At 40.5% G+C, this 21,777-nt stretch overlaps 1 protein-coding gene across 2 annotated transcripts in view; it reads left to right on the forward strand.

Moving 5' to 3' along the window:
* Positions 1-21,777, forward strand: part of CDK6 (cyclin dependent kinase 6) — a 247,220-nt gene that overhangs the window by 65,603 nt on the left and 159,840 nt on the right. For both annotated transcript variants that reach the window (XM_075558414.1, XM_075558415.1), the window contains exon 3: positions 5,932-6,067. In XM_075558414.1, coding sequence (XP_075414529.1) covers positions 5,932-6,067 — 136 coding nt within the window. The remainder of the gene's footprint in view (positions 1-5,931; positions 6,068-21,777) is intronic.

Consider the following 21,777-nt stretch of genomic DNA (forward strand, 5'->3'; position numbering starts at 1 on the left):
GTGCCTGTACACGGCAGGTAGGTATCAGTAACATTTACTGATTGTGTTGTTCTGGGTGACTAGAGAAACAAATCCAGAGACACTCAAATGTGTGTAAGAGAGAATTTTATATTAAAAAGCAATTGTATATTAAGAAAACATCTCAGCCCAGTCGAGATCAAGTCCACAAGTCCAATATTACCCAATGTGCCAATACTAGTTCATAAATTCCTCTTCAGACTCACCCAGCCATGCAATGATGCCGAATGTAGGAAGATCACAGGCCAATGGATGGGAATCCTTGTGGATCCAGTGGTGGTGAAAGCAGCTCAGCGCTGATGTGGGTCTCCATGTGGCTCCTCCAGCTCCAGGGTTATGGCTCTATCAGCATACCATAGCTCCATGTGGCTTGTCAACAGGAATGTCTTGCAAGGAGTCAAAGCAGAGAGAGAGTGTGCGTGTCAGATCTCTGGTTGGTTATTTATCTCCGCAGCACCTCCAAATGAGGTCATCAAGTTCCACCCCTTCACAAGAGATCATATAACTGCCAGAAACCACCCCTTGTCAACTTGACACTTTTATACAACTCTTTAGCCATACATAAGTTTTAACAAAACAATAGTAAAATCATATCTGTACCTAACACGATCAAACTAAAATGCATGCAGCATTCTACAAGTGGAACAACACCACAATATTCTTTGCCTAACAGTTGCAGTTAAGTGAACACCTACACCTTGAACCTGCGCATATATCCCAGCACCTGTGGAAGTTTGAAAGCCAGCTGCTTTGCTGATGATGCTGGAACGGTGATTTCTCCAGCTGCACGCGGGTTCCTAGTGGTGGCAAATACTTCTGGAGTTACACTATTCAACGCTGAACGAGAATAGGGGCAGACACAGTCAAAAACTCTCTGGGTGGTACAAATGGTTAAGTGCTCAGCGTCTCATCAAAAAGTTGGCCGTTTGAATCCACCCAAGGAACTTTGGGAGAAAGGTTGGATGAACTACTTCCAAAATCTCAGCCATTGGAAACCCTGTGGCACACGCTTCTCTCCTGATACGCATGGGCTCACCAAGAGTTGGGATTGACTCCATGACAATTGGTTTATTTTATTTTTTCATCATTTTATTGGGGGCTCGTACAACTCTTATCACAATCCATCCATCCATTGTGTCAAGCACATTTGTACATTTGTTGCCATCATCATTTTCAAAACATTTCCTTTCTACTTGAGCCCTTGATATGAGCTCCTCATTTTCCCCTTCCCTCCCTGCTCCCCACTCCCTCATGAGCCCTTGATAATTGATAAATTATTGTTATTTTGTCATAGCTTACACTGTCCAACATCTCCCTTCACCAACTTTTCTGTTGTCCATCCCCCAGGGAGGAGATTATATGTAGATCATTGTAATCGGTTCCCCGTTCCACCCCACCTGTTATAGATGAGCATAAGGTTGGCACATACAAATTACAGCCACAGAATGTGCTTAGTGGACTAGCAAGGAGGGGAAGAGAGTTAAATTTAAAACATTCTTGATTCCAAAGACTGGCTGTAGTTCAAATAATTTTTTTAGAACCCTATGCAGCTATGCCAAACATCTCTCAGCCCATAAACTATCTGATGTCCAACACTGAAGACTATTTGGGGGGGGGGGCAGTAAAAAATCCTCATAGAACTTCCTGCATGAAGTTGAAGTTTAGTCGCAGCAAATAATGTAGATTTCCCTTTTATTAAAACTACAGTGGAAAAGGCTTGTGTGTACAAAGCATGTTGTTTGAGAGACCTTTGTGAATGATAGTTTTTGGAAGTCCCAGACCTATTGGATGTAATCCCATCCATCAGATAAAGACTACCTGCCTATCCAATAGATCCAGAATAGCAAGTTCAATGGAGAACATGAGCAGAAAGCAGTCACTGAGAGTTACAGGGGGTAGGATGCAGAGTTAGTTCAGAGATACTTTGTCTTGAGATAACTACATCACTGGGACAGCTGGAAAGCAGAGGCTGTGCTGGACAGCAGGGTTTGTTCTCTGCCCTGCGGCTGGGGGGTCAGGACAGTACAGACAGGGAGAGCACTAACTTTACGAGATAGTTAAGGGCTTGGCTGGCTTCCTTGTGAAATGATCAGGACATCGGATGTGTCTTTGGGGGATGGTGTTTTACGCAACTAACCTGGACTCATAGACAGTAAGTGCTGGGGACCACTTTTCACTTCTGCTTTTTAACGGATCTCTTGGATAACATTAAACAAAATGTGAATGGATAAATATGGAATGGTGATGTTCTTCTCTCAAAGTCATCTGAAATATATTATTCCTATTCAGCATGGGGCAGTAAACGTTTTTCTTACGAGCTCCAGTCATGTGATCATTGGAATGGTTTATTTGCCTGTTTGCAGAATAATATAGGCCCACCCACACAACCCTCCCCAGAAAATTTCAAAATGTTGGTCAACACAAGGAATCAAGCCATTGGAATTATTTTTCAGTGTTTGTGTACAAATGTTCAGACCTGTCTGGCTCATTTGTTTTGCATGTGTGGGGTTCTAGGCAGCCTGGCTACATTCCTCATTGATTTATATAAATATATTACAGATTGTTAACCTCCAGCCAAATACCAGAGATTTCCGCTTTTGTTTAGCTCAGTTGCTTATGTGAGACTTATTTGTTACATTAAGACATTTATCTTCTTTTTATTGCTCACCAGAGTAACTGAGATTTGATTGGGGGTAATTCCAGAAAGAGTCATTTTGCCTCAAAATAGCAGCATAAATATTATATTCTAAAATTCGTAAGAGTAATATTTACAAATGTTTATGCAAAATGGATTTCCTACCCATTATGACTAATATAACTTAATTTTTACTATGATAATATTTACTAAACAAATTAAATCAGACATTTCTAGTGGAATGTAGAGTAGTGATCCTCACAATGGCCTCCATGGTATGCTGGACCGACCTGATGGTGATGTCCATCATTGGATCTGCAAACATGGAGGCTGACAGGTTCTCTTAGGGCCTTTACTCCCCTTGATGTCTATTTCTCCACTATGATTCAAATAACACCTTAAATAATAGAATCACTATCTCTTAGAACCAGAATGAACCACTTCTACCTAACACCTTTCTGTAGCCCGGAGGAATATATAATTAAACACACTGAAATCCACCCGAGGGTTCTACTCTATACGCTGCCACACATAACTCTAGAATTCCACTGTTTAAACAAATGCCAAGTAAAATTAGCATTCTTTCTCTCTGGCTTATCATTTGGAACAATTAGCAGTGCTTCAGTGAGCTAACCTTTACATATCTCAAACATTTATTGAAAACTGGTGTGAAGTACAGTTGCTGTAGGTGGTATTAGTGACTCTTAATATTTTGAAGAGCGTGGTAAAGCATTCAGGAAAATAAGTGGAGTGTGTTAAAAGTTACTCTTGAACGGAGTGCTTTAAAACGGTGTCAGTGAGATGAAGCAACATTGCACATTGCCAGTTAGGTTAAGTAACTGCTAAGACAACGGTTTGGAGAGCTGTACTGTATGGTGATTTTCCAATAAGGTCCTTGTCAAAGTTTTTTTACTTTTGGAAATTATTAAAAATTCATGTATATTTGCATTTACACATATATTACAAGCAACAAATATCAAACGGGAGTGATTAAAATCATTGGTGACCCCAAGCAGTGATAAACACTTTTTTTTCCATTAAGGAAATGTATTCATTAACGAGAAAGTATTTTTAAAGCCATATTAAAGAATCACGGTTATATTGGTGCCAGTATTTGTACTTGACTTTAGTACATGCCAATTTTAATATATTACTGCTTTATGTTGATACAAAAATAGAAGCAACAGATATAAAAAAAATTTTGGAGAAAAGGAGGAAAAAAGTGAAGTCCCAAATATTTCAGCTTTCTGTAAAGAAGAAGATTACTCAAAGAACTTATGAATAAATGGTAGTTCAAGGATCCCTGGTTGGGGAGGTATGGGGGAAGGGGTAGAAGTGAGGTTATCTGCTCCTATAAAGATTTACGGCATTGTAAACCCAAATAGGGTTGCCATGAGTCAGAATTGAATCAGTGGCAGTGGGTTTGGCATTTGGTTTGGTATCTAGAATTACCAATTTGAAAGAGTTGTTTTGATTAAACTGCCCAGGTGTTGAATTCATTTATGATATCAATCATGTTTTTTTTTCAATAGCATATGATTTCTGGCACTGTTTTCTAGAAGATTTTAGGAGATTTACTTTGTCAGAATAGTATTCTGGAACAAATCCCAATAAGGGAAAATCATTTTAAAATAAGTATTTAAGTTTAGAAATCTGAGTATTAGGTATTGTATCTACAAATAAGAGGAAAACTCATTGGTTTTTAATTCATTTTAATGGAGTGCTGGAACTCACCCCAAACTACTTATAATTAAAATCTTGGTTCGACCGGGCCACGCAGTGTGTTGTGGGTGTTAAGCAGGAGATTTACTTAGGGTTCTTAGCATATTACAGAGAAATACCAAATGAGGTAGCCCAGAAACGTAGTTGTGTTTTGTAGTGAAACCAGATAAACATCACAATTCTAACACAGTTATACAAAGTGGATAATTGAGAATCAACCTCAAGTTTAGTGTTTGCATTATGTGCACATTTGTAGTTTCTTCCACCCAGCCACTGCTATCCAGTCAATTCTTAATGTGAGCAGATAACCTCATCTTTCTCCCTCAGGACAGCTGACAGGTTCGAACTGCTGACCATGACATGAGCAGTTCAATTTATAACCCACTCTACCCCAGGGCTCCATAGTTTCCATGATTATTCATTCAAAAGAATGAAAGACCCCACCCCATACCCCTAAAAGAATAAAATACCTGAGAATAAATCTAGAAATTTAAAAGACTTATACCAAGAACACTGCAAGAAACCAAGAGACCTCCATGAATGGACAAGCATTGCATGCTAATGGATTGGAAGACTTAACATTATGAAAATGTCAATACTACTCAAAGCAATCTGTAGATAAAATGTAGCCCCAATCTAAATACATGAAAGGAAATACTATAAAGAACACATCACTAAACTTTTCATAGTATTGATATTGCATTCTTCTTTATTTACAGCTTGTTTATGTGTGCTTTTTAAAATTGTTCACGCATGTGGTGTTCGTCTCATGTGGCACCTAGTGTGCTGTGACTGAAACTGAAGGAAAATATGTCCTTTGACTTAAAAAATCTTTTGGCTACTGAAGTCTTTGCTTTTAAAACTTAAATTTTTAATTAGTCATGAGATTTTATGGAAGAAATTGGTTCTTTCCATCCAAGCTTAATTACAATCTTTGTTTCTGCCTTCATTGCCAATGGATGGTATAGTGTACTAATGACGGTTTCCTCTACCCTCTGCAAATATAAATCTCCAGTTTTGATTTGATGTGCATTTGAAATTTTGAAACTAATTAAGAATGAACGCATTTTTCAAGGAAATGGTTTGGTCTACCATGATTTCTCCACATTCCATCATGCGTGTTGTCACAGGCATGATTGTTAGCTCTAAAATTCCAGGAACATTTTTCATTGCAGGTTTAGCATCTCAAAAGAATGTTTAACCTTTATTGTACTACAATATAAGAAGAATTTTATTTTGCCTAGTCTGCAGTTTTAAAAAGTATATCTACCAGCAAGTTCTACCTGAGATCTTGACCAAGGGGGTCCTAACTCTATTTTGCCAGTAGGGATGACATCGCCAGCTTCCGAAGGGCATCAAGTGATCCTCTCCCGAATGTTGTTATTAAAATACCCATTGCCACTAGGTATCTTCACATATCAGGAATGACCAGCACTAATTATTTTGTTGTTATCATTATTATTGTTAGTTTTTGTTATAATTATAAAATTGGTACCTATATATAAAAGTTACAAGTTACTTCCACTTATTAAATGTCTCTTCCTTTGTCCTTCCAGGTTGTTTGATGTATGCACAGTGTCACGAACGGACAGAGAAACTAAATTAACATTAGTTTTTGAACATGTTGACCAAGACTTGACCACTTACTTGGATAAGGTTCCGGAGCCTGGAGTGCCCACTGAGACCATAAAGGTACCAAGAATTATCTCTCTCCCCATTGAAGCAGTCACCTTAATGTAACGACATCGTTTCTTTATGAAAATTGCCAGAAATAGAGCCCTTGGAGCTTACAATATAGATAAAAATATATCAACTTGAGTGGAATGTTTGAAGAATGGGATATATGCTAGTACCAGTTTTAGGACCAAGTGTAAGCCATTTTAGTTTTAATTACAAGGGTAAGTAAAAAAGTGTTGCTACAAAATCATAGAAGCCCTTAATAAGCAAAATATCAAAATGTGAAGCTGCTGTTTTCCATCTAGGTCCATATACTCCTAAAGGCGATATTTCCATCTCTCTCATCTTTCCCCTGAAGAATTCCATGCTCTCTGACTAATACCACATCAAAATTCCAGTTTGGGCATCTGTGAAGGACTCAAATTGTGTTCTTTTTAGTATTCCTTGAGTTTGGGGACCCACACGAAGTCTGAAGGGCCCAGATTGGTGCTGTCGGGTGGATGAAGGAACATTTCCCAACAAAATTCTCATAGTACAGTTCTTGCGACAGTAAATCTTTTCATGGTACAGTCAATGTATTAGAACCAAATATGTTCCAGGTACATTGTCAGGATGACAAACATATCCTCGGGGCATCTTTCCTAGTCTTTTTCTCACTAATAAAGTTTTCTAATTTTTAAAAGTTTCATAATAATCCCCTGTGATCATCCTGTGTCCTTTGAGAAAATCTAGCAAGATTACCCCTTGGGAATCCCCAAAAACAGTTCCCCTGAACTTCTGAGATGACTTTTCTGCCTTGAATGTAACTGGCCCAGTGGATCCCCTCAGAAGCCACTGTTCTGATTAGACTTTATTTTGTTTCTTTTGGAAACTAAGACAAGAGTACTGCGGAGGGAGTTTTTCTGCAGCCACCCAGTGATGGTCACAGAGACACGTGTAAATAAAGTTTGTTTGGAATACCCTCTTACAAGTACGACCTGGAATCCTGATAGCAATATTCTTTGACTTGGATGCATGGATGTGTGGGTGGGTGTTCAGCCTTTGGGAATTATTCTGCCCTATAAACTTTCAAAATGTAATGTCCTCCTTCTCCTAGTAACTTGGCACTTAGAGTTGTCTCTATGGTAAATCATCTTTCCTGTTAAGTGACAAGACTTCCCAGGTACCGTGTAAACTCTACGAGAATCAAGTGTGACTTTTGGACATTCTATGCACATCCCACGTTGGATGAACTTGGTAATAAAATGTTATAAATAGAAATGTGAGGCACTGGAGGTTCCACTGAAGATCAGTCACTGCTCTCCCGAGAACACAGTCGTCTGGCTCAAGACCACATGGCCTCTTTTGATGGCTTAATCTTGGAATAAAGAAATATATTTTATTTATTTAACTCTATTATCATAGAATGAACTCTGTAGAGCTTGGGAAAGCCAGAAAACCTCAAGGTTTATGTGTTTGTATGGGTCATTTTTTTTCTAGGAATTAGATTGCAGTTTATCTTCAGCTGAATGTCTTAGAGATTTCTGTTGATTATACTATTTTTTCAATAAGGGATAAAATGTACTATTAGATTTATTTTACAAAGTCCAGACTTCAGAGACTCACACACACTCTTAAGAGCACCTGTTTTATGCCTCTGGGAAGGATCTGTTTTCATGAATCATATCTGCCTGCAGTAAACAGTGGCTCTGCTGTCAGTATGGGATGCCCAGGGCTGATTTAGCTTTCCTGATTTGACATAATGCACAGTGACTGACTGGTCCTGGGTATACTGCTAAGGAAAGTCCACGATCCCCCTCTCCTGTCACCCCTAAAGGAATGGTGCCCTGGCCCCTCTCAGCTCCTGGTGGTCTCCACTTTGCCTGAATTACTAGCAGGTGATTTGTCTCATCTTTGTAGGACCCAGAGCAAATTAACATGAAAATATCACTTCTCCAAAACAAGGCAGGCTTCAATGCCCCGTCGCTGCTGGTCATTAGCCATCTGCCACCGACACTCATACTCTGTTTATCACATTTGAAATTCAGAGCAGATGTTGCATAATAAGGTGATCTCAAAAACAAGGCAAGAAATTCAAAGAACAGAGACTCCACAAAAATGACTAAGTCCTGTAAAATTTTCTCAGTATAACATCTTGGTTGGGTTAAATGAAGAGCCCATTGAAAGAAATTCTTTTTAAGCACACACATCTTTCCTAGTGTTTAATGAAAAACACGGTAACTTTAAAAAAATAACATTTAGATCACTAAGAGACTGTTTAATAAAATTTATTTTAATAAAGAGAGTTGAATGTTATCATAACAGTAGTTTGAGTGCAAAGAATTAACAGATGCTGCCTAGGTGGATGCAGTGTTGACAGCTTGTGAGACGGGTCTTGACACACAGCATGACATAGTTCACTCTTGCTACACCGAGCACCGTTGGGGCTCTCCGAACTCAAAGCTCACCAACATGGTCTCTCAGTCAGTTTATTTTCTCTTTGGTTCTCAAGACTGAGCCTGTCTTCCCTTTGCTACTCCGTCCTCCAGCCCTCCCGCCCCTGCCCCTCTCCCTGCTCCTACCCCAACCCCTGCCACCGCCACCAGCACCACCTCCGCCTCTTCCCTTTGCCTCCAGCCCTCAGGCCATTCCTGGATTTTAAGCTTTCTTTTAAATCCCGAGAACTCTCGATCTTTTAGTGCTACTGCCCTTCCATATAGACACGTTGTATTGTTCTGGTTATTGTAGCATCAAAGCTGATTGATTTATGTGCATAATTGGTTGTCGTTGGGTGCTGATGAATCAATTCCAGCTCACATCAAGCCCCACAGGGTAGGCGAAGTATACTGCCCCATAGGGTTTTCCTGACTGATCTTTACAGGAGCAATCAGATTGCCAGATCTTTGTCCTGCACAGCCATTGACTTAGGACTATCCATCTTTGGCTAGCAGGTTGAGAGTGCTGTATAAGAAACTCTAGAAACCTTTAGTATATTAACTGTGTGTCTATTTTTTAAGGAGCGCTAGTGGTGTAGTGGTTATGGAGTGGACTGCTAATTGCAAGGTCAGCAGTTCAAAACCATCAGCCTCTCCCTAAGAGAAAGATGGGCTTTCTACTCCCATAAAAAGTTAGTCCGAAAAACTCACAGAGGCAGTTCTACCCTGCCCTATAGGGTCACTATGAGTTAGCATCGATTCAATGGCAATGAGTTTGGTTTTGGTGTTTGGTCTGTTTTTAACAAATATTATCAGAATTTTAATCAGCTTTTCCCATACAATAGTCAGATTCAAGTATATTTTCCTAACCAATTGAAAGGTGTTTGTCCACATAGACTGCCATCACATGTATGTGTATCTATTTTTGTTCCCTTATTGAGCAATATCAGACTTATTGTCAAGCAAAAGTTAAGTCGCCATTCACAGAGTAGGCAGAGGTTATATCGAAGTAGTACCAGTCAGTCAGGCATTGACTCAAATAGGAGGGGAGGGAGTAACACTTGCGTTGATTCCCCCCACCCACCCATGGAGAGAGCTTTGTGGAGTGGGGGAAGCTGTATGTGGTAAGTGTTCCCCCAAACGTGCTCCCCCAAACGCTGACATTCACACAGAAGTGTGGAGAGAAAGGAAATCTTTCATTTAATTGCCGTCTTTCAGACCCCTGAGTAATTTGCATTTACTTTTCCACTCTTTTCATCAGAAACATACATGTTGTCTCCTTTTGTTCCAACTGAAAACTTGTAATAACCCAGAAACTTCTCAGGGAGAGCATATTTTGGTAATCAAGATTCAGAGGACTCTCCCAGAAACAAATCCTTACATGATTTCCCCACTTTTTCTAGTCATTCAAAATATCAGGAGGGAAAGAGGATAGAATTGTGCAAATACAGATATCTAAAAGTGTGTTATAACAAAGTATAAGAGTTCTTTTGTTTCGTTTTGTTTCAGTTTGTTTTGTTTTGTTTTAAAACAGGAAATAGGTTTAAAAAACACTAAATGTCTTTCTAAAGATACTGGAAGGCTGACTCACTAAAAAAATACTGACTCACAAAAATAGTACGAATGATGCTTTTCATTATTCTTATTCCAACTCATGTACTATCCTCACGATTCATTCTGTGACCCCTCAGAAAATGCTCCACTTCTCGATGCAATTTTTCACATTATCCCATTTTGTCCCCTTTATAGCTTTACTGAAAATTATCTTTCTCAACTAGGAGGTAAGAGAATTGCAGCTAAGACTTCAATACATTCCACATAATATCCCTATTGCCAGCATAGTGGCAGGAGCACGGGGCTCAGGGAACATGGGCTGGTATCTATGTAGGTTCTTACTTATTCCTTCTGGATGCACCTCTCACTGCCCCCGTTGTGCAAGAGAGGCAGTTAGAATTTTCAAGGGTAGTTTTCTTATCGTAGAAAAATGCGCCACGTGATCTCTTATCCCAACAAACCCATTTTACTGCTACATGGTCAGTTCTTCATAGTATACAGGCCTTCATGACACTAGTAGGGATTTCTCTATTGTACCTAAGACTTGTTTGGTTAACTTTGTTTATATATGGTCTAAAAGTCTAATTTATCTCCACCAGAACAATAAAGCACTTTCCCCCTTTAATATAGTACTGGCTTAACTTAATTCCAGAGATTGTTTTTTCTTTCAATGTTGGACTCTTGTATGTTTTATACTGAGGAAGGGAAAACCGAGTTCAATGAAGAGAATTATTTACATTGTGAGGTTTAGACCCATCTCACTTCTCAGGAATATATACCTAAATGACACTTTGGTAGAAAGACATTTTTACAAACCTTAATGAAAAGTATTTAAAGGCTTACTAAAGTATCCACTATTCCCACCACAAGAAGTAGAAGCTAATTCAAAGGATTGGGTTATCTATAAAATCTAATATAAATACTCCCCTGTATATGTAAATTTGGGTTTTTATCTTTCTTAAACAGAAATTTCACCTGGCGGCTGTATATGCTCTATAAGGGCCCAGGTAGCCTAGTGGGGTATGCATTAGGCTGCTAGCTGCAAGGTCAGCAGTTCGAGCCATCAGCTGCTCTGTGGGAAAACACTACCAGAAAGATTTACAGTGTCAGAAAGCCAAAGGGGCAGTTCTAACCGGTTCTGTAGGAGTGCTATGATTCAGAATCAACTCGATAGCAGTGAATTTTGTTTTTGTTTTGGGTATGTCCTATGTAGTTTAGAAGTTAAGAATTCCCCATTCATTCTGTTAGACGAATTACTAACAACTTGTTATATTAATATCATTAAATTATGTAACAATGGATGACATCTAGAGAAAGGATCCATCATTTATCTAAGAGAATATTATATGTGCCATACTAAGTAAGGCCCCGGGGCGGTGGCAAGGTGGGGGGAGGTGGAGGTGGGGGTCAAGGGGAGACTAATCAATCAGGTGAACTATTGCCTTTACGCATTCTAATGCACTTAAGAAAGTGATTGTGGATTCTAGTAATGCATGTGAGTGAGCAAGTGCTTTCAGAACCCACCCTGTGGAGGCAATGAAGAGAATCAGATGGCGTCAGCGTATGAAACAGTGTTGTCATTTGCATCATTCTGTCCTTCCTCATCATCATTACCTTCAAAGAGCAAAAGTCCCCTGGAATACTGATAGTGGACAGTCGGAAGAGGGAGAGTGCAACCTACTTTTAGATTCATATAACTAAATCGAGTATCTGGGTACCGTACTGGTGTTCAGTCTTATGAAGTAAAAGAGAATTCGAGATGATGAAGTAGCCAAACAATGGACTGACCAGATTGGTGAACAGGAGCACCATGGAGGTATGCCATCCTAGAACACCAGCCATGTGAGGTCACAAAGACAGCGTTTGCCCAGGGTTAAGGCTCAGAGGCCAGAGAGGGCCAGGGTCAGGCCCGGTTAGGACTTGGAGGGGAGAAGCCAAGAAGAATGGAAACGGGAAATGCAGAGTGGAAGCAGGAAGAGTACTGTTAGGTTGGAGGGACTAAGGTCTTTTCACAGAACTAAACGTGTCTGATTTATTCGATGGAAACCCAGCTTGCTCCATCAGCTTGGATCTAAATCACAATGAAAAAGAAAAATAATAAGTGAAATAATCACTCCAAACCCTGGACATTGTCATTTGGTGGTTGGCTTGATTTAGATGCCTAGAAAACAGACTGAAACCAACACATTTTTCAATTGAGTGACCATCTAGTAAAAAGTGGATGGAGGCCTAGGTGAATACAATGGCTGTACTCCCGTTTCCGTCAGTGAATCACCTGGATCGCCACCAGGTGGTGATTGAAAACGCAGTCCTCCCTCACTGATTCTCCAGCCCCAAACAGAATCTCGCGAGGGATTCTTTCATAAGTACCCTGTTCTAATTCTTTCAAAGAGCTCTGGTGGCACTCTGGGTCAGCGTTTGGCTGCTAGTCTAAAGGACAACAGTTCAAACCCACTTCGTGGCTCTAGAAAAGCCTGTGGAGTTGGAGAAAACTCAACTCGTGTCACAGGGCTCAGTCACTATGTCTCCGTCTCCTGGCATGTAACAATGATGCTTTCAGACACTGAAGTTTAAGCACAAGGCCCTACCTTTGCACATTTAACACAACCAGGAAATGGAAAACGTCAAACCTCTAGAATAGTTACTTGGCCTGTGCACAGGTCACCCCAACAACCATTCAGCAGGTGAAAATCAGGAGTGAGTTTTCAGCTAAAGCTGTCCCTCTGTGTGATTCTTGTCAAAAAGCACTGAAGTTTTATTCCTTAAACTTCATTCTTATTAGAAAAAAAAAAACGATTCCTTAAAGGCAGTAAGGACGAAGACATGATAATTCAGAAGTTTTCACAGTTCTCTGAAATGTGTTAGCCATTTGCATACTTGTGAGTGTAGTTGGTCAGAAATTCTGATCACCCTGTTCAATAGGTAAGAGACCAGAATGAGGAACTCTACGAAAGGCTCACCGCCTTAGATTTTTACTGCTAGCTCGAAAAGGTAGCCAAAGACAAGGGTTCAGGAATTCCCTTTCGGGTGCATGCAGTAGAAGCCATGGATGCTCAGAATCACCCCCCTTAACCGAACATAAGCTAGTAACTTTGTAGAGGTTTTATATTATTTACCACTGTTCTCTGCTGTCCCTGGTCATACTTGTTCATTTTTTTCCCTTTCTTGGACAAAGCCAAGGAAATATTTATCATTCTACTCTAGTGTTGTCACATTACTTTTAGAATGAAAAGTTAAAATAGGATGTAGAGGATTAGGAAACGCAGGGCATGGGAGGTTGCCCTACGAGTTACACTGCAGGAAAGAAGGATGCTCCTATCAGAGCGGAGGAGTAAGCTAGTAAAGGATGTGGAGACAGTTAGCCTCGGCTTAAGGGATTCTGCAAGGTGCTTACTATGGCATGAACGCTCGAAGTGCTCCTATCAGCATTCTCGCTTTCACCCATCTATCCCACTGTAATGTTCAGTTCACAACTGAGAAATGCACCATCCCCCAAAGCCGCAAACCTGAAGGGTGTGTTAGTTGATGATGGAGTAAAAGCTGGCAGAGAGGGTCCGAGCAATGTGTGTTAAAGGTCAGGAGCATGGAATACAAAGTGAAGGGAAACTAGGTCGGTGGTAACAGGGAATTGATTGAAGGTGGGTGCTTGGGGCAAAAGGAGAGCTATGGGTCCCAAGTAATAGAGGCTTGCTTAACGCACGTGATTATGCTGAGTATGAACAGCTGAAACAGTCTATTGCTAACACTTTTTATGCTTTGCCAAGTTATTCAATCTTTTTTATTTTATTTATCTTAAACAGTTTAATTGGTGCATAATCCACATATCATACATTCAAAAATTTATTCAGATCAAGAAGAGTTGCACAGTCATTACCACAAGCAATTTCAGAACATTTTCCTCTTTCTTGTACTAGATGTTACTAGCTCCCCATTTTCCTCTAGCCTCTCCTGCCATACCCCAAGAAACCATTACTCCAGTTACTGCCTCTGTAGACTTACCTATCCTGGGTTTCATAGACAGAAACACATTGCCACCCCCTCCAAAAAAAGAGAAAAACCCAACCAACAAACAGCAATAATATAGTGAAACAGAGTAAAATGTCCTCTTGTCCCCATTCAGATTATCACCCTAATAGTAGCAATTTGTCCTATTAGATCCTTAAATATTTCAACCAGAAATTAAAGCTGAGCTAATTTGTCTTTCATTAAAAATGTACCATTCAAATGGATGGCATCTGAGTACTTGAGTGTCTGTTACGTTTTGTTGTTGGCGTCATCTGTACCAAACGTTGCCATGGTCCTTGCATCCTGGGTGCGCATCTTGTTGTTCCTACAAGACCGTGATAGATATTTACCCTAGGAACTTGGACAAAAGCACATTGTAAATTACGTGAGAATGAACGAAGGAAAGAGTTGCATTTTGGTGTCCCCCCAAGCTGAGAGGTTTATGGAAGCATCCCACATGGAGAGAAAGGACCCCCCCCTTCCTTTTCTGTTTCAGCTCCACCATCACTTTCCCTACCGGAGTTTCACAGGACGTCTTACTTTATTTATCACCAAGTTCCGTAATTAACATATGGTTCATGTTATTGATTTCTCAGGTTTCAAAGTAAAATAAATTGAGCTTTCTTCCACATTCCGAATATACAGTTTTTCTAAGGAGCTCTACACAAAGACACGCATTATTTGTAAGTTAAGGAGCAGCTGCCAGAAAACAGAAAACTAGGACTGGAGTCATGGGTGAGATGATGGAGCGGCTGTTCAGAGGTGACCCTTTGTACAGCAGGGAGTTCTCCTTAGAAAAGACACAGCTGAGTTTGCTTGTAAAGTTTGCTAGAAACAGGCCCAATATAGTAACATTTAGTGCTGGTTCAGAGGCTGAAGACAGGGCTCTGAGCACTGGAGACTCAGCAAGTACCCACTTAAAATGGTTTTGTATAAAGTCCAAACTTTATACTTTCTAAAGATAGGTTTGCGTGGGGAGGTTATTTTTATTTTAATGAGTTGATTCAGATATAAGGAGCACCAGCTCTGCGAGTAGAGCAGCGCCGTCCAGATGTAAAAGCAGTGGTGACATCACAGAGGGAAGCATTCATACATCCGACTAGAAATTTTAAACCTGAAATAATCATAAATAAAACGGAAAGGTAAACGATTATATAATTGAAAAAAGTATGGCAAATATTTAGCAGCCTTAGCATATAATAAGCTCTTACAAGCCAAGAAGCAAAAGGATACCTATTTAAATATTGATAAAGAACACAAATGGACACATTCATAAAGAAATACATGTATACAGAATAGCTAGCAGGCGTGTTGGGGAAGATTGGCAACCTCGAAAATAATCAGAGAAATTCACATTCAGTATTACAATGCACTATGATGAGGTGATTAAATGAATTATAAAAATCCACCTAATGGAAAGAATCCTAGTTTTGAAGAGTAATTTACTAGAAAAAGACAAGATCTAAACTGTGTACATGTATAGATATCTATAGATAGATAGCAACAACACAAACATACAAACTCACTGCCATTGGCTCAATGCCAACTCATAGTGACACCCTATATGGAATTTCTAAGACCAATTCTTTATGGGAGCAAACCTCATCATTCTCCCTCAAAGTGGCTGGTGGCTTTGAACTGCTGACCTTGCTGTTAGTAGCCCTACCCCTGGCATGTAGTACCACCAAGGCTTGGTAGGTAGGTAGGTAGGTAGGTCGATAGGTAGCTAGATAGATAGATAGATAGATAGTCAGTCAGTCAATCTATAGATAGACCATATTACGATCTCAATTCTGAAATGTATTTATTTCAAATGCATAGAAAAAAACTAAAAGAAATTACACTATGATGTTACCAGTTTATATTTATGATTAGAAATAGCAGAAATAAACTACAATGTACTACTATTACATTGAACCATATGAAGTTGCCAATGGGCAGCTACTTTTACCTTATGAAAATTTGTTTCACGTGATACCATAAAAAAAGGGCATTTTCATGGAGGAAAGCTTTTTATTACAGGGCAGTGGAAATTCTTACATCTGCATCTTCTATGTGTTACATTCAGCTGCTTGCTGAATTATTACCTTTTAAAATATGATTCATAGTTCTCTAATTCACAAATAGAAAATGTATGTAGCTGCATGATCTTGACAACCCAAGTGCTATAGTGTGGCGGTTGAGCTGGGAGAAGGCTATCTTAATGTATAGCTCAGCTTAAGAATGATCACTTTTGCTGTTAGACAACACAATTGAGATCTTGTAATGTCATCAATGTGCATACATTAAAAACATCCAGTCCATGTTGGCGGATGAGAATGATGTTGACAAAATGGCAGAGCTAGAAAGACTAGGAAAAATCGATGCCATAGGTTATTCTAACAAGACTTCAGGATATTGTAATTATCTTCTTTAATCTTTTTGTCGTTTTACCATTAAATAGGACATTTAAGACTGGAGTTGATTTCATTTATTTATAAGTGGAAATAACTGCCGAAAAACAGTACATTTTAAAATAATGTGTGCCCATAGGAAAAAAGTTATAAGGCTGGGTACTCCATAGGTTTCTGTTAGTCTCTAGAACTTTCATTTGTTTTTTTGTATTTGAAATTAGCTTTTAGCCTTATTGTTTTAATGACTTCACAATTTTAATTCATATTTAAACAAAGACATTTTATTAAGTATATTGCATACTATATTTGAACAAAAGATTTTAAAGGAGGTATGTATTAATTCTGTGCCTCCTAAAACAGAGACGTGTCTTTTCAAATCATGGTCTTATAAGGGGAAATTGCTACAGTGAAATCATTATTTGAGACTTGAACAATCTTCGTAACATAGACTTTCTCTTAAAACAACACATTTTTCTGTAACTTCACTATGGAATCAGAAACAGCCTACATTTGTCCAAAATTAAAAGGAGAGAGAGCTCTTCGAAAATGATGCCAAACTGAAGAAACTTGGGTTATGTTCACTACTTTTTAAGCATCTGGGGGAGGCTTTTGTTTTTCAAATCTGTTATCTCTTCCCATTGAGGCCCTCAGAACTTGAGATAGGGATGATGGTTCATGAAAACTGCCAAGGACACAAGGATAAAATGCTGGCAGTTTGGGTAGTCCCTGTACCGGATTTAGAAACTGGTTTCATCGAACAAATTAAAAATCTCCTTTTCCCCAGACTGAATCAGTTACACAGTAGCCTAATCGTTGTATTCCAACTTAGTGCTGTGGGCCTGGAAGCCACCAAGACGGGTGCTCTCAAAGTAGAGGCCACAAGCGGGGCCCTTCATGATAACCTGAAAGTGTAGTTAGGAGAGCCCCCTTTCCGTGGGACAGAACCTACTGAACTTTCCTCCAGCGAAAATAACAAAGCCCTATCATTTGGTGATTGATGAGCAAGCTGCTGAAAGAAATGGTCTGGAAAATCATTGCCTTGTCTTTTCCTTGCCACAGGAAAACCATAACACAGTGGTCACTCTTCGTGTCCCCATCAGAGGCCTAAAGAAGCATCAAGAAGGTCTGTGAAGCCTGGAAATGTGTCACATCCAGCTGCTTGCTCGATTGCCCTTTAAAATACGAGTCTCAGTTCCCTGATTCACAAATAGGGCGTGTGTGCAGTTGGACGGTCTTGGCTATCCAACTGTTAACAGTGGCATTTGAGCTGAGAGAAGGCTGTTTTAATGAGGGGATCCTAATTAGCCTAAAAATATACCTTGGAAAAAGTATCCATTTAATGAAAATGTCAGCTTCAGCTAAACTCATAAATGGATATAATATTTTTATTGATGAGAAATTATTTGAGAAGCACCCATTCCTTTAGCCCAACAGAACCAGACCTTCCAAATGGTCCAACAATGAGTGACATAACTCTCTTGGAAGCCTGAGTAACATACACTCCAGGATCTGTCCTAACACACACACATACACACACACACACACACACCAGTTCACATGCACGTGCCTTGGTAATCGGTCCATAATCATTCCCGGAGATTCAGTTGCAGACCTTCCAGTTTTCACATAAGAGGGCACATCCAAAGATGAATTAGAGTCCTGTTTATGAAAGTTTCCTTGCCGGCCTTTAGCAAGAAGGGCCTATGATTTAGCTAGTGTGTTCTCAGTACCTTTTGGACTACAGTGTTTGAATTTTCATAAAAATACTGTTATTATCAGAAAGCAGGTATCCTTGAAGAATATATTGACAGTGTACATTAAGGAGACTCAAGTTGCATTTTACAGCAAATTTCAGAAGTATTTTTAAGAGATTAGCTTTTCCTATGAATGACTTCTCTCTGGTTTTACTTTTTGATGTATTACATATGTCTTCCACTCCCGTAACTTCTTCCCAGGCCTGCATTCAAGTTTTGAGTTAGAAAAAATATTAAACATTCCTGAAATCAGTAGATCTTCTCTCAAATTATGTTTACAGAAGTACAGCCCATCCATTAAAGTTATCCCCGGGCCCTATATCCGGTAGAGGTGGGCCTGTGCCTCTTGCCAGAGGGGCTTGGAGAACTCTGTTAATTCCAGTTGGTGGTGGAAAGATAAACTGCCTGTCCCTATAACTGGCTCCTTGTGGTGAAAATATGACCATCCAGAGGTCGACGCTCTAACATAGGCTTGGGAAAGCCCCCTTGGAAGTTAAAACCCACTTCCTCTTTCACCCAAGAGTCCATTTGGTAATCCCAGTTGCCTTCTGCCTCCTCCACCCCCCCATGCCCCGCTGCGCCCCCTCCCTTCTAGATGGCCTTACCTCTCGTAGCTCAAAACCCACACTTTGTTCATCTGCTGAACATCCTGGTTTCTGTGTTCCTTGTGTGCTCAGAAACAGACTGTAGCAACTTGTACATACACTATCAAGCTTAGGGCAAAAGAGAACGTCCATTACATAGATGCTTATTCGTGCAAGAGTATCCACTACTACTGACCACCAACATTTCATTGTATGCTGTGCCCCACCACAAAATCAAAAGCCTCTTTGCTGTGCCTTTTTGAAATAAGCTTCGGGTTTCCCAAATTTGTTATAAAACTCTTCATAGTGTTATTTTTCCTCTGCAATTTTCCAGCTCTCCCCCTTGAACTGGATTTTTTTTAAAAAATCATTTTACTGGGGGCTCATACCGCTCTTATCACAATCTATACATCCATTTTGTTAAGGACATTTATACATTTGTTGCCATCATCATTCTCAAAACATTTTCTTTCTACTTGAGCCCTTCATGTCAGCTCCTCATTTTTTCCCCTCCCTGCCCCCTCACGAATCCTGATAATTTGTAAATTGTTATTATTTTTTCATGTCTTACAGTGAGCAGTGTCTCCCTTCACCCACTTTTCTGTTGTTCTTCCCCCAGGGAGGGGGTTATATGTAGATCCTTGTAATCGGTTCCCTCTTTCTACCCCACCTTCCCTCTACCCTCCAGATATCGCCACTCTCACCACTGGTCCTGAAGGGATCATCTGTCCTGGATTCCCTGTGTTTCCAGTTCCTATCTGTACCAGTGTACATTCTCTGGTCTAGCCAGATTTGTAAGGTAGAATTGGGAGCATGATAGTGGGGTGTGAGGAAGCATTTAAGAACTAGAGGAAAGTTGTATGTTTCATTGGTGCTATACTGCACTCTGATTGACTCTTCTCTTCTTTGTGACCCTTCTGTAAGGGGATGTCCGATTGTCTACAGATGGGCTTTGGGTCTCCACTCCACCATCCCCCTCATTCACATCGATAGGATTTTTTGTTCTGATGCCTGATACCTGATCCTATCGATACCTCATTATCACACAAGCCAGTGTGCTTCTTCCAGTGGGCTTTGTTGCTTCTCAGCTAGATGGCTGCTTGTTTATCTTTAAACCTTTAAGACCCCAGATGCTATATCTTTTGATAGCCGGGCACCATCAGGTTTCTTCACCACATTTTCTTATACACCCATTTTGTCTTCAGCAATCGTGTCAGGAAGGTGAGCATCATGGGATGCCAGGTTATTAGAACAAAGTGTTCTTGGGTTGAGGGAGCACTTGAGTGCTATGACTTTTGATCCTGTTATTAAGTTGAAGTGCCTTTGTTTGATCCCCTGAGCTGACATCGGCAGAGCCTAATTGAAAACAGAGGCACCATTCTGAGTGACCACCAGCACAGTCGAGTCCTGCAGAGGTCAGGAAGAGAAGGTGTGTCCCGCCAAGATGGGGGCAGGTTCCCTGGGCTGGAGAGTCTTTGGAGTGTGTGCTGTGTATGCAAGAAACGGTGAAAGAGATTCCCATGCCTAGAATTTTTAGAAACCGAGAAATGTTTTTTCCTGATTTTTTACAAGATTAGAACGCCTTATCATTCATCCGGCGGGGTTCTACCCTGTTTTATCAAGTGGTCATGAGGCGAGTTTGGTTTGGGGCAGCTAGGAGCCACAGACACCCCAAGTGGCTCTTTTATACCTTCCTGGGGGAAATGCACCTGCCAATAATGTGCCTTGGCGATGAATCTTGAAAGCCTTTCTTTTGCCTGAATGATGTTCCTATCCTATCTTTTACCTAAAAAGCTTCGGAAGCGATTGGAGTCATGACATTTCCCATTCAAGAAAATAAACCAGCATATTTTCTCCCAGAAAATGCTACCTCCTTGGTTTGAATCTGTGTGAAAAGCATTTTCTTCCTGGTCTGCGTCCCACATTGTTTCGGCTCTTCTCATCACTGACCAGCTGGCTTCTTGGTGAATAGAACAGTGGGCCCTTCGCCATGTTTCATGGGAGGTCTTGGCTGGGTGGCAAACAGGCAGCCTGTAGCCAGTGTCAGCAATTCAGGAGGAATTGGCACAGCAGTGCCCCCATTAATTTCTGCTTGTCACATACTGTCATGCAAGTTACACCAGAGAGGAAATGACCGTTAAAAAAAAAAAGGTACCCTTGTGGCACTGGGTCCCCTCCAGACGTTCCCCGAGGTTAAACAAGTGGATTCAATTAGCTCTACACAGACAGCTGCAGGGAAGAGAAAGCCTGGGAGCGGCCTCACCGCCATGCGCCTTTCCTGTTAGCCCGAGTGTCAGCTAGCAACAGCTGCCATATTTTAACCCTTCAAAGGGACCGGTAAATTAAGGGGAGCTATTATCCCACGCTCTGCTGATCATTATCAATCATAATGCCTTGGGAAATTGCCACAGTACTTCCCGCCTTGGTGGCAGGTTTTGTCCTTTGGGGGATTTTTTTAAAAATGTTTTTGCTGGGAGCAGAAAACAGTAGAGGGGGCAAAGAGGGGAGGGGCTGGCTCTTAATCGTTGGTGGTTTACTGCCACAGATCCTGGCAGGCAACGGGACCAAAGCAGCAATACACCTCCTCTGTTCAAGCCGAAGGAGTTAAAAATTCTGTGGGTTCTGGGTAACTTCTATTTCTAAAGAGATCAATCTTGCTTCCTGACTTGGATAACCTGCCCTCACCAAGAGTTAGGGAGTGCCCCTGTCCCCCAAAAAAATCAGAACACAGCTTTGGAAGACAAAGGTGATCCTTTCTCTTCTAAATGAGAGAAGACCTCTGAAACAAATAGAGGCTTCCAGAAGCTGCTGTCTTACTATTGTTTTTAAAGATACATGATTTAACCATTGCTATCCGAATAGAGTTCCTGGCTGACCTACCCTTTGTAAGCGCAGCCTGTGTGGGGGGGCTGGTTTGTCCAGTGACGATCTGACTGCTAGGACAGAAGGATAGATGAGCAAGGTGGCTCCACGGGAAGTCATGTTTGTTGAAACTTATTTTGAGTTGATCATTGCTTTGAA

Source organism: Tenrec ecaudatus, chromosome 9 (genome assembly GCF_050624435.1).
Source record: "Tenrec ecaudatus isolate mTenEca1 chromosome 9, mTenEca1.hap1, whole genome shotgun sequence".
Classification (NCBI taxonomy): Eukaryota; Metazoa; Chordata; class Mammalia; order Afrosoricida; family Tenrecidae; genus Tenrec; species Tenrec ecaudatus.